At 43.7% G+C, this 13,502-nt stretch overlaps 1 protein-coding gene across 4 annotated transcripts in view; it reads right to left on the bottom strand.

The window, feature by feature from the left end:
• Nucleotides 1–13,502, bottom strand: part of LOC111863372 (protein C-ets-1) — a 492,047-nt gene that overhangs the window by 408,142 nt on the left and 70,403 nt on the right. For 3 of the 4 annotated variants that reach the window (XM_023849633.2, XM_023849637.2, XM_023849634.2), the window contains exon 1: nucleotides 10,228–10,496. The exons of the other annotated variant lie outside the window; for it this stretch is intronic. In XM_023849633.2, coding sequence (XP_023705401.1) covers nucleotides 10,228–10,335 — 108 coding nt within the window. In that variant the 5' untranslated portion in view covers nucleotides 10,336–10,496. Of the gene's footprint in view, nucleotides 1–10,227; nucleotides 10,497–13,502 lie in introns of those variants that run through there. 4 annotated transcript variants of the gene reach the window in all.

Raw genomic sequence — 13,502 nt, 5'->3', positions numbered from 1 at the left:
ATTAGATAAAGACGCACAAGTTGCAGATGCTATTTTTATGTGCGCCTCACTTCATTTATTGCCACAGGTCGTAAAGACTTCTTTCAGTCTGAGAAAAACGGACGGTCAAAAGTCATGAGAACATTCGAATATGAAAGAGTGTTCGGGTGCTACCTGGTTCGACTCTCAAGCAGGGCCATTATCCTCAGGTTTTCAGCAGTTCCCTCAAACCCTCGAGACAAATAATCTGGAAAGTATCTTAAAGTAGATCCGACGCTTTACTGCTGATCGGACAACTACTGGATTCGATCCAAAGCCGCGTTCAACACGGTGATGAAAAGAAAAATTGCCAACTTTCCTGCGGCGAACAGAACCCCAACTGTGCAGTCCCTACCTCGTCATTTTCCTGACCGAGCTACTAAATAGAATTCGAGATGAATTACACTGACCGCAAATTCAACATATTGTGATGTACAGACCCATTGCTAGGCAACGACTCGCTAAACACATTCCCGTGGGAGCCAACACAAGCAACAATAGGATGTACATTGCTAGGCAGTAAACACGCCTACAACAATACGGGACAATCGAAGACAGTGTTTTCCGTGTGGACCGCCCCCAGGCAATATAAGGAGAAGTTTCAAGGGGCAGTCTGTTATTGTCAGAGGTTCAGAGAGTTCAGCTGAAGAAGAGATCTGTTGTCAAGATGGGTCGAGTTTTGGAAATGGAAGTCTAAGGCGAATGAGAATGACAAGAAAGGAATTTGCTGCGAAAAGAAGATTTCATATATGATTTGAAGTTACAGTGAGAGTGTTATAAATCTGTTGCCAGGATACGACTAGTGAAGGCTGAGAAACCTAGTGAGCATGTAACGATGGACTGTAACGTGTGTAGATCAGCTATAGTGCTGTTAACTGCATGCAGTCCCGAATTGTGTGTGCGTATAAGAAGTCAATAAATCCAATAATCCAATCCGTAACCCAGTCTATAAGTCACCCCATGTGTGACAATATGTAGGATTTGACGTTCTCACAGCGATAGTTATGAACAGTTCTATCTTCTGGGATATATCCCAGTGTAGTCCGCTTAAAGTCAACCAACGTTTCCAAAGATAATTTCGCCTCCATCTTCAGGGTCGAAGAATATGCCAAGCAGAAAAAAGCGTGAAAGCAAGTGGCAAGCAGAGCAAGACTCGACGGCTAGACGCAAAGTTCCTTCAGCTTCTTGCTTTTACTTGCCACCTGCTTCACGATGGTTTCTTTTTTGGTTTATTATTCGACCCTGAAGATGGACACATGTTCCTCCGAAACGTCGACTGACTTTCAGCGGACTACATGACATTATATCCAAGAAGATAGAAACTCTTCATTTGAACATATGAAATGAATTTAAAAGGGCATTACAACTTCACTAGTACAAGTACACACTACACACTTTAACACAGAGACATGGCATGACGGAGTAGTGCTTCCTTTAGATTACAATATCAGACAAAAATAACAAAACATAATTTATCAGCCAAGGCAGATTGTATTCATGTTTTGCAGATACAGATGCCACTGTCATACAGATAATCGGCTAACCTGGAAGCCAATTCCTCCGAACTTGTGAAATGACTTTTTGGGGTTCCATTTTCACTACGCAGTACCGTAGTTGGTTGAGGCATTATGCCACAGGCCGGAAGAGTGCGGGTTTGAGTCCTGATTAGGTGGATTTTTTTCAATTTACCTAATCCTTCCAGCCGGCATTATTGCCCTGGGGTCGACTAAGCCTCTAACAGAAATGAGTATCAGGAATCTTCCTGGGAGGTAAAGGGCGGCAGGAGCGTAAGGCTGGCAATCTTACCGCCATCTGTGAGCCTACTGTCTAGAAAATGTGGGAACCTCGACGTCTCAAAACCTTATGAGCCTTCGCGGCCTGTTACAGGGATAGCCTTACTTTTTTACTTTTTATTATCACACAGCATGTGGCTGTTCCTTAGTCAGTGTTTAATATTCGGACATCAATGTAAAGGCAGAGACTATATCTGTGACAGAATTATCTCCAACTATCAGTGCAACCCGTTAAGTCTGTACATCTCTAGCAATTACGGCCTCTGCCTCTCTCGCAAGATTGGTTTCTTCAGTCCTGCAAAGCACAGCTAACGTAAGAATTGATTGGGATAATCTACACAGAACTCAAAGAATGTTCGGTTTGTTTAAATTTCAAGTAGGGTTGGAATGTTGTTACTGAATGTCTAGGTCTGCAACTCCAATTTAAGGGATAGAACCCTATCTCACACACATCCCAACCAGTACGTTTCTATGCATATCGCAACAAATGCTAGACCTATCAAATTCTGTAGTAAAATAGCTTTACAAGGCTACTTCGTCATTATGACAACGTGTTAACACAGATCATAAGAATGACAGCACAAGTCACGCAGGAAAGTATTAATTTGATGCTGAATCTATATGGAAGATTAGAACAGTGTTCATCGTTTGTAGATTTGAACTGAAATTTCCAAGACCAAGCCTACAGCCACCGTAGCTCTGTTCTTATCTAGACGGAAGTGGAATGTTCCTCTGAAACGTCAGTTACATTCAAGAAGATGAGACTCTTTATGATCATCGCTGTGAGAAATTGAAGCCTTATATACAGGCCTGATCCCGGGTAAGGTCAAGTGGGATTTGTGGTGGACAAAGTGGTGCTGGGGCAGGTTTTCTCCGAGTACTTCTGTTTCCCCTTGCCAATCTTAATTCCACCAATTGCTCCACAATCACCCTCACCTATCATCTGGGGCTGGTACAACAGGCCAGAAGTGGCGGCAGTACAAGGGACTTAGACCCACCCAACTAGCAATAATATTATATATATATATATATATACACAGGCCTACTGCTTAAACTTACCATGTACCGAGTCATGTGGGCGCGCTCGCCTACCCGTCAATCCATTATTTCCCCATGCGCCCTCCTCTTCCGGAATAAAATTTATTTCCGTATGGTATTTGATTCTCGACTGTCGGAAGTGCCTGCATGATTAGATATGACTAGTTTAGGAAACCTTTCTTCAGTCCCAAAGAACGATTTCGGTAGTCCTTACAAAGAACAGTACCAAGTGCTGTTTACGTGAAGTGTCTCCAAATAGTGTTGCATAACAACAAAAAACAAAAAAATGTGGACTTAGTCAGTTGTTGCGCTGGAAGGAGGACAGAATTCTAAACTCGGAGACGGGGAGCATAAATGTATTTTTGGCGGAGTTGTAAAGGACCGGGGTCACTTAGCTCGCAACAACAAATAATTATTAGTCAAGAGTCGCAAACAATAACCACGCCATCCAGTGCACCGCCAAAATACTAATGCAGAACAAAACCAGGCTCTGTCCTCAGCCGTTAAGACTCCCTAAGATAATTCACAGACATCTTGGTTCTTTTATGTCCGAAATCTCTGAGAACGACGTTTCTTGTTTCTAACTGCAGAGGTCGTATACAGAGGTAGTAAATGCGAAGACGATTATGAATTATGTGGATAAGGATTTGTAAGGAAACGGCCGTGGCCTCAACAGACTGATAAATCTCAGTCCGGGCAGCTGGTAACGGTCGAGATTTGCACCACGTACCATCTGAAAACAAATCCCACGGAGAAGATGCAAAAATCACGAGAATGTAAATATTCGCGACACTGGACAGGGCGAAACCCGAGACAAAAAATATAATAGGCTTAAACTTGGCAACCGTTCAAGTGACTATAGACTGCCGTTGAAGCGTGAGCTACATACCACAAGGCATGCCTTACTGCTCTCAGTCTGACAGAGTCTTATATAAATTGTATATACATACATATATAATATATTCTACCATGCAGGTACGAGATCTGACAATAAAGTTAGTGAACTCGCCACCGTGTGCTTGCTTTGTCAGCAGTGGACAGAAACCTCAGTATGGTTTGATGACATTTGCATATCAGCGTTTCACACCTGTGTTGTTGTTGACCTATGGCAGTCTCTTTCTGAGTGACGTCCATTATTGTCTTAGTGTGATTTGGGGTTTTTTGCATCACGACAATGCACCTGCCCACACGGCATTGTCTGTGAGGGATTTTTAGCTAGTAAATAAATTAACCGTGTCGGAACACCCTCCATATTTACCGGATCTCGCCCCCAATGACTTTTTCCTGTTCCTAAACATAAATGAAATACTGAAAGGAAGGCATTTTGATGACACTGATGACATCAGGAGTAATACGATGGCAGCTCTGAAGGTCTTTCCAGAAAATCAGTTCCAAAATTGTTCTGAAAGGTAGACTAGGCGCTCGCATCAGTTCATAGCTTCCCAAGCGATGTACTCTGAAGGCGACCACAGTGATATTCAGCAATGAGGTATGCAGCACTTTTACCGCGACGAGTTCGCGAACTTTGTTGTCATCTCACGTATATGACAATTGGCGGATTATGTAGAAAGCCTATGGATGACTCATACCGCTGACTATGACTGCGCCAAATGACAGGCCGTCTCCTCATCAGGGAGGCCTCCACATCAACAAAACCGCAGGTATTCAACAGTAATTAAAATCTGACCATGAGCCCCATACGTACGGACTGACCAACCATCGGTCGGAACGTGAATGACTCTGATTAAATAAAAAGGTTATCGGAAAACCTGAAAGGAGGAGACCACTTGGGGAGACCTGGTGTAGATTGGAGGACATTAAAATGGGCCTAAAAGGAATGGGGCATGGGTTACGTATGGATTCAATCTGCTCAGGACCCATTTTCGGGCTCATTTGAATACGGTAATGAATCTTCGGGTTCCATACAATACTTGAGAATTTCGCGACCAGTTCAGCGATCATGGCCTTCTCAGTAAATGAAAGCTCCACGCAATCTGATGACCTCACGCAGCAGAACATAGGGGAGAAAAAAAAAAACCTGAAAACGCTCGTTAAAGGGCACCGAGGCCCAAAAAGTGTTCTAGAGCCAAGACGAAGATGAAGAAATTGTATAGCATAGTAAGCATAGATATCCAGATCAGTTATGCTACTGAGACAAATTTCTAATTTTTCAACATAATATATTTATTTTAGTATCGCTGTAAAGTGAAAATAAAGTTCTCATGGCACACCATATTTTGAATCCAACCTGCAAATTCCAGTCCTCATTCTGATAAACATGGCCTTGGAAATCAGTCTCTCTGTTCATAAGAGGTACGGAATTCAAAATACAAAATGTGCAATTCACTGTGAAAGCAAACAATCAGATGCTACTTCGGTACTGACCCTCTTTATACAAGTACGTTCAGAACTCCAGGCGGGCCGATATGTATTGTAAAACGCCGGGACAGGAGAGGGATGAGTGTTGTAGTGAAAATACCCAAGAATAACCTGTCATTATGTCCTCAGCACTAAAAACCACGCAAGAGGGGAGTTTGGCTAATTTAAATAATACTGTTGTACAGGGCGACAACTGTTAACACAATGAAGCCATTACGTAACGAGTAACCCGAGAACAAGCGAGCATCACAGTCCATGTTTCTCACGCTGAGGGGGTTCAATGCAACACTTTGCTGGAAGAGGGTCATAACTCTACTTGTCTTATCAAATTACTGTCACTCGTTTGCCAGAAAATCCGTACCCTTCTTCTTTCTGTATGTCACTACAGATCACGTCAGTGCAAGGCTTTCGGAGTCTTCTTTCTAGACATATGACAGGGCTAGTCAGATGAGAAATCTCCATAGCGAGGCGCCTGTGAAACAGAAGAAAAACCCAGCACACATACATTCATGTCCGACGTGGGATTCGAACTCACGATCTCATTGTCGAAGCGGTAGAAGACAAGACACGCCTCAGACAGCATAAGCCACTATGATCGGCTGGGAATCCGTACCCATTTGGGTTTGCCTTGAATCTGCAATGCACGAATCTCGAACGTTTAAAACAAAGAACAAAGCACACAAAATGGCACAGTTCAACAACCCATGACTGTGCTACGGCAAGGGAATAAAACTCGAACTCTGGCCTTCTCCACTGAAATAAAAAAAAAAAAAAAACATCATGTCACATTTTGGTTAATTAACCTATGTTTCTGTGTCCAGTTATCTTACGCCTCCACCGTCGTCGCCGCCGCCCCAACCCCCAAAATCATTATCACCATCATCATGAAAACCGCGCAAATATCGACAGGTTCTATCCTACCTCGTGATGATACCATTCGGGCGTCGTCCTTAATATCTGCTCATCAACACGCTGGTTGAGAAGTGCGGTTTGGGTGGTACATTTACTAATGTCAATACTTTCACACATGTCAAGTCATCTGAAAAGTTGCTAAAATATGATTTCCTTATTTCATGCTGTTCACAGCTCAGACTCGCCTGCTGCCATAACGCTTACAGTTTCTCGCATCTACGCTCTTTCTAACTGCAGTTCTTTACTGTCCAGGTAATGAAAATAATCTCGTACGCGATCTAAGTAGGAGCCGGGATAGTGTAATCGGTATAGCGACTGGACGACCAAACGGTCGGCGTTCGAGTCCCGGTAAAAAAGGTAAAGTTCTTCCTGTACTTAGCTAATTAAGCACTACGCCATGAAGGTATATGGGGGGTTGGATGTATAGAGCCACATTTTCTTGATCTCGGCACTAGTTGGAGATGAGTGGTCAGCTTCAAGCCCCGGCCGCTTTACCCACGGAGAAACAGCCCCCGGTACCTATTGTAGAGGAGGCTGGGTGGGCCCCAGAGCCGGTCCGCACGACGTGGAGAACATTCTTGACCCTAATGGGACTCGGAACTCCGACCCCTCTGTCGTCCAGCCCGTAGCCAGTGGCTAAACCGACTGAGCTATCCGGCTCCTTCGAGTTTTGGTAGGGTCAAGAATTTTTCTTCTCCGCTTCGTCGAGGCCGGCTCTATGGTCCACCCAACCTCCTATCCAATGGGTACCGGGGTCTCTTACCCCGGGGGTAAAGCGGCAGGGGCGTGAAGCTTACCACTCACCTACAACTAGTGCCGAAGTCGAGAAAATGTGGATCTATACACCCACTCTCCCATACGCCTTCATGGCGTAGTGCTTAATTAGTTAAGCAGCGACAACTTCACCTTTTACGCAATGTAAGATGTTAGACATGCGTGTGATTCCTGCTCCTCCAAAACAAAGAAGAAAACACGTCAATATTAAACACCGTCCACTTTCAGTTTCGTTCCAGATTTCAGAATATTAACAAACTACGGAGTTCCTTTTCTTCCGCAGTTCATCTGTAGCAATATAAATTCTGGAGTGAAGTTTCGCAGGGCAGTAATATAAAGACAACAGAAGCAATCCTTAAATTCTACCAGAATGTGTAATATTCGTCCTATATGCCATTCATTCATTAAACACATCAATTGGTAGTAATGGTGGTGTGCCAGACGCCCGCTGGTCCTACTGCTCCATGAGACGGTTCGTTACTATGGTCTCACGAGACCGGTTTCTGAGCAACGCCAACCTTGAAGTTGCACTTTACGTAATTCCGTTCGAGTTTCTAACACTTCTTGACATATTATTTTTCAGAATATTAACATACAATAAAGTTCTTAAACACGATAAATATATGTACCAATGCAACGGTAACCGGCAATGATCAAGGGGGGAAAAAATAACGAAAACGATAACAGTAATTACTGGAGCAACTGTTAACAGACCAGGTAAGAGACAATCTATCCCCACAGCCGACAGATACACTAATACAGCTACACTGTAGGAAAAGTGAAATTATTATTATTTTTTTATTGATAGTGGGGTGGGACTAAGTCTCTTGTGCTGCGGCCACTTCTGGCCTATTGTACCAGCCCCAGATGATAGGTGAGGGTGATTGTGGAGCAATTAGTGGAATGAAGATTGGCAGGGGTAACCGAAGTACTACGAGTAAACGTGCCCCAGCGCCAATTTGTCCACCACAAATCCCACTTGACCAGACCACGGGATCGAACACGGGCCGCCGCGGTGGGAAGCCAGCGACAAACCGCTTGAGCTATGGCGCGGCCCTTTATTATTATTATTAGTGGTGGTGGTGGTGGTGGTGGTGGTGGTGGTGGTGGTATTAAGATAATTCCTGTAACGGTCAGAGAAAAACCATCTGCGTTGCTGTAGGAAACTGAAGGCTACGTGAACTGCAAATGACCGAAATACGGACAAACTGCCCGAAAAAAATCAGAATTCGATCAACATGCGTATGAAGAAGGCCACAGAAAATGATGGAAAGAAGCGAAAGTCCTGCAGATTGAACCAAACACCACATACAGAAAATGCAAGGAATCCGCCCGCATGTCTCTGGTATACCATCCGTCAGTCAGTCCAGCCTGGACATCTCTCGCATTTGAACTCCCGTTACAAGTCAGAAAACTATAACTCAATCTACTGCAGATTGTTGTAATGCTTAGAAGAATGTTGAATGATATTTTCTTAGGTTCAGATCGTAATCAGTGATTTCCCTATCCAATATTTGAGCATTAGTATTGTGGGGTGGATGCCTTTCATATAAAGTATATCTATATCCTCCACATATGTCGAAAAAAAAATAATAAATTTAATAATGGGAACATTGGAAAAGAGAATATTTCGGGAAGTGTTCCAAAATTGTAAGAATCAATGAAGATAACTGTGATATAATGCACTTTGGAGCGTTCTGCAATGTCAATATTTCGGAAAAAATGTATTTACGACCATTATAAATCGAAATATATCCCAGGTTTCATATATTACGTAGTTAGAATAACAGAAAAGTATATGCAAGAGTTTATAATGTGAGAAAACTCGGAAATAAATGTACCGTATAAATATAGTGAGAATTTCGTTTTTATATTTGTACCATACGGAAAATTCGCCTCTTTAGAGTTGACTTATATTCTGACAATACTTTGATTTTTACAGAAACAGCCGTGAAACAGTGTATCGACATGGATGCTAGGCCTCGTGTGTGCCGAGTTTTTAAAGATGTTTTTAATGTTTGTCTTAACTATCGCTGATGGTTTACGCTGTGCTTGGTTCACATATCCTATCTTGTGTTGGTGCTGGTGTCAGCAACAAGCAGAAGTCATACAAAATCATGAAAATTCAAATGTTCTCAACAATGGACAAGGCGAACCCCGACACAGGAAATATAGGATGCATAAACTTTGCGTTGGTCAAGAATACGACCGTTCAAATGACTAGACTGCTGTTGTAATAGGAGCTACTGATAGGGCATTATCTGCTGCACTGTGCCTGGACTGACAGAGGCCCTGTACATGTTGTATATACGTATGAGCATCGAGTGGCGACAGTATTTCTGCATTCTTGTCTGAGAGGGAATTTTACTGACAGACCCATTATCATCAGAGTGAATTTCAGGGATAAACATCTAAAATGACCAGCTAAGAATGCTCATCACGGCATGTCTGACAGTATTCTAGAAACAAACTATTACGCAACTGTACGGAGGCAACTGAACGAAAATGAAACGCAATTGGTACGCCGTGGAGAGGATGGAAACTGGGTCACAAATATCAGATTCGTTTGTAAATGATGTATTGAGCCTATCCGCAGAAAACCAATCACTGATGTTGATGACATGCCTGAGGAGGATCTGCGGGCCGTAGGATGAAGACATGTCTTAGGGAAGAGTCTGACACACAGCGCTGCACGTCTCAAGGCGACCTTGCACATTCGATCAGGGATCTACCATGTAACATGTCCATCGTCACGGCAAAGGCCACTTGGCTGACAGAAACATGGCATCACATATATGCTGTCAAAAGAGACTACATTCATTCCTTTTGCAGTGCCTTACCCAACCACATATGTACAAGTGTGTGTTACTATTGCGCAAACCGGGGTTACGGACACAGGGAAACTTACTACAGGATCGAGCTGCTGATCCACACTGACTTGAGTCCAACGACAGGAAGACCAATCAGCTAACCAAGCAACAATCAATTAAACAATTTCCACGATAATTCCATTTTCGTGACGAACGTTACTCAGATAGTCAAACAACCAAACCATTCCACAGCACAAAGTCTTCGAGAATGAAAACTGACTTCATGGAAGCTGAAGATTCTTTGCAGTCTTTATAAAACTTCGAGATTAAATCCTGTTCTAAGCGAACATATTTCTTCTCGATACACTTTCTGGGTCGTGAAAATCACAAATACTGACTTACAGACACGAAAAAATTTCTATGGACAGCACAAGCATTGAGGAGGGCAAAGGGATGCACGCAAAAGAAAATCCAATATGCAACTGCATAAATATAAGCGTTACCAGTAATTTCTTCCTATACAGGTGACAACACTGATCATGGTGGTTTTGTTTCATCCATCTTCTTTCCTGCTCGATAGTAGCGCAGTCCATGTGACGGGTGACAACCATCCCTTTCACATACCACAGAATGGATTCACCACGAGATACCTGCTCTACACTGTACTAGCTGTTTAGGTTTTGTTACCATTTGTGACAAAGAAAAAAAGAAATGTTTTCACTACGGGTAATAGCACATAGTGCCACTCCACATAACACACTTGCTAACGCTATAAAACCAAACAGGCTACTGTGCTGCGGCTCATGCTGAATGGAAGAGTACTGTGAATGAAACTTCAGGGGGGCGGGAGATGCACATGAAGATGAAAAAGGAGACATGGTGGGGTAAAGGAGAAAATAGACAAGCCGGCAGCATCATGCTGGATGACGACACAAGAGATGGACTTGGCGGGTTGCTTATACCCGCCCGCGCTCCACAACTAACGTTTCTGTGCGTGCTTTGCAATGGGACGTTTTGTATCCTCCGGCGTTTGCACACCGCTACAAAACACTTGCAATCCTCCCCCATTCACACCTGGCATTATTTGTTTCTTCTGCATTCAATCAACTGAATACGTTGTACTGCGTCGCGTAATACATGGAACTTGGAAGCTACCATGACAGTCTCTAATGAGCCCCATTTTGGTCCGTTTTGCTTGCGCAGTTCTAAAACGTCAGATAAGACGGTCCAACTCGACTCGCATACAGGAGCTTCCGAATATTACGGAATATTTTAAGACGCTGTAAGTAGCTAGTTAAAACTGTTTACGAATTACGAGTCTGAAGTGATCGTGACCTAATCAAGGAACGATTCTGGCATTTACATGAAGGGACTCCGAAAAACCACGAAGCATATCAGTCAGGACAGCCGGTGTCATGGCCGGGATTCAAACCGAGCACCTCCGGAAGGCGAATCTGCAGCGTTACCGTTTGATGAACCTGTTCGGTATTAAGGAACAGGAGACGCAGTAGCCTGAAGAAATTGTCATGGCATCTGGACGCATGTTAAAGGTAAGAAAGTAAAGTTTCCCCTGTGCTGAAGTAAATTAAGTACTACGCCATGAAGGCGTATGGGGAAGTGGATGTATACATCCACATTTTCTTGACTTCGGCACTAGTTGGAGGTGAGTGGTCAGCTTCACGCCCCTGCCGCTTTATCCCCGGGGAAAGAGATCCCGGTACCCATTGGATAAGAGGTTAGGTGGATCCCAGAACCGGCCTGAACGACTTGGAGAAGAGAAAAATTCTTCGCCCTACCGGGACTCGAACTCCGACCCCTCGTTCGCTATACCGGGATGAATGTTATATAAGTGTGTTTAACAAAGCTGCATTAATGTCACTGCTTGTACATAATTCATATATCACTTGGAAACAGATCGTAGATTCATAAGTGGTGCAAGTGAGCACCGGGTGTATTAAGATCTTTCCCGGTATTCGCTTGCTACAATTAAGGAACAATCATCACAATCTTTAGTTAAAATAGTAGGTCAGTGCCAAGGCTCGAACTGAGTGCTTTCTGAACACCAATCAGTGGCCTATCGGGGCAGTGAAATTCAATATGCGAAACCTCCAAAATCCAAATCGGACCTCATACAGCTACAATGACTCCAGACGATATCGAAAAGACATGATTTACGAAAATGCAAGCATGAAAACATTATCAAAGAACACGGCCGTCATTTCAAGTCATATGCAATTGCGTCCTAAACGTCTAGATAAATGTTTCTCAGAGATCGCAGGCCAGGTTTAAACTGGAAACATAATGGCGTCTTTATCATCCTAGCCCAAAGATGCTCAAATTAATCGCACTTACGGAGAGTTTAAACAAAGCTGCTTGCGTTCTTACTGTCGCATACACAACGACATCCCTTACATACCACAACACAAAGCCACCTGCAAACGACAGCGGACTTACGTCACTCACTGGATCTGTGTGTATTGTCTGGCCAGACCAGATCGGTGATAAGCAACCCGCACGGCGCACTGCACATAACAAAGACTTGATTGTCCAGTTTGACGTTACATCTGTAGTTCATTCAACAACGCTGCCATTATCTCAGACTATAAAGAGCTGATGAACTGTATTTAATAATTTGCAAGGATCTGCCGTGGCCATATTTCCGGGACTGGAAAAAAAAAAACTCAGCATGACATGTGTTCCGACTGAGATTCGAAGAGGTAACCCCTTGAATATGAGTCAAAAGCGTTACAGCTTCAGCCAGCCTGCTCGGTCCGTCTGAAGTTAAATAACTGCCTGTATTCCTGTTTCAGTTACAAATGTGTCTGTTCATATCTGAGAAGGGAGCTTTCAACAGCTTGAAATGTCAATTTCTAGTACACCAAATACTGTTCACAGTATTACCTACCTATCTAATGCTCTACCGAACTTCTGAACCTTGGCCGCTTTTCAGTTTCTTAATCTATACACAGTAGGTAGGACTGGACGGGGGATCAGACCATCGCAAGGCCGCTACCTACACACAGGACAACACAGACATCCATGCCCCGAGTGGGATTCGAACCCACGACCCCAGTGTTCGTGCGGGCGAAGACGGTTAATGTCTTAGACCACGCGGCCACTGTGATCGGCCAGTGTTACCTTTACGGAAAGTCATCCGTAGTAGGAAGTAAGAAAAAAAGAAATATGCATTTCGTTTAAAGCCATATATCAGCGATCATACGCTTCTGGAGGAACAGCATTCGCTGTCCTCATCCCACGAACGTCCAGCGGCGATCTACTTTGAATGACAGCGATAAACCGGAGCAGCAACGTGACGCCATGCAGCAGCAGAATGGCCTCATACCTCGAGAGCACGTCACGTAAGAAAAACGAGTCTGAGTGGATGTAAGACCAGCAGCGAGTAACAAGTAATCAAAAGCAAAAGTGGATTCGGAATGGAGACCTATAAATACGAAGAACCTGTTCTAGTCGCAGGTGCAACTGAACTTCTGCACGTCCGTACGCGGTTCGAAACTTACCAAGTGCAATTCCAAGAGACACCCACACACAAATTTTGACAACACGTCATAGACAAAAAAAAATTAATACCTATCCTCCATGTTACTGTCTTCGCCCGCCCGAACGCTGGGATCGTGAGTTCCAATCCCACTCAAGGCATGGATGCCTGCGTTTATTCTGTGCTTGTGTTCTCCTGTATAGGTAGAGGCCTTGCGACGGGCTCATCCCCCGTCCAAGGAGTCCTACCGACTGTACTAGGACTAAGAAACTGAAGTAGGCC

This window comes from Cryptotermes secundus, unplaced genomic scaffold (genome assembly GCF_002891405.2).
Source record: "Cryptotermes secundus unplaced genomic scaffold, Csec_1.0 scaffold568, whole genome shotgun sequence".
Classification (NCBI taxonomy): domain Eukaryota; kingdom Metazoa; phylum Arthropoda; class Insecta; order Blattodea; family Kalotermitidae; genus Cryptotermes; species Cryptotermes secundus.
Note: the sequence above shows the minus strand (reverse complement) of the source record. Positions and strands in the feature narration are given on the sequence as shown.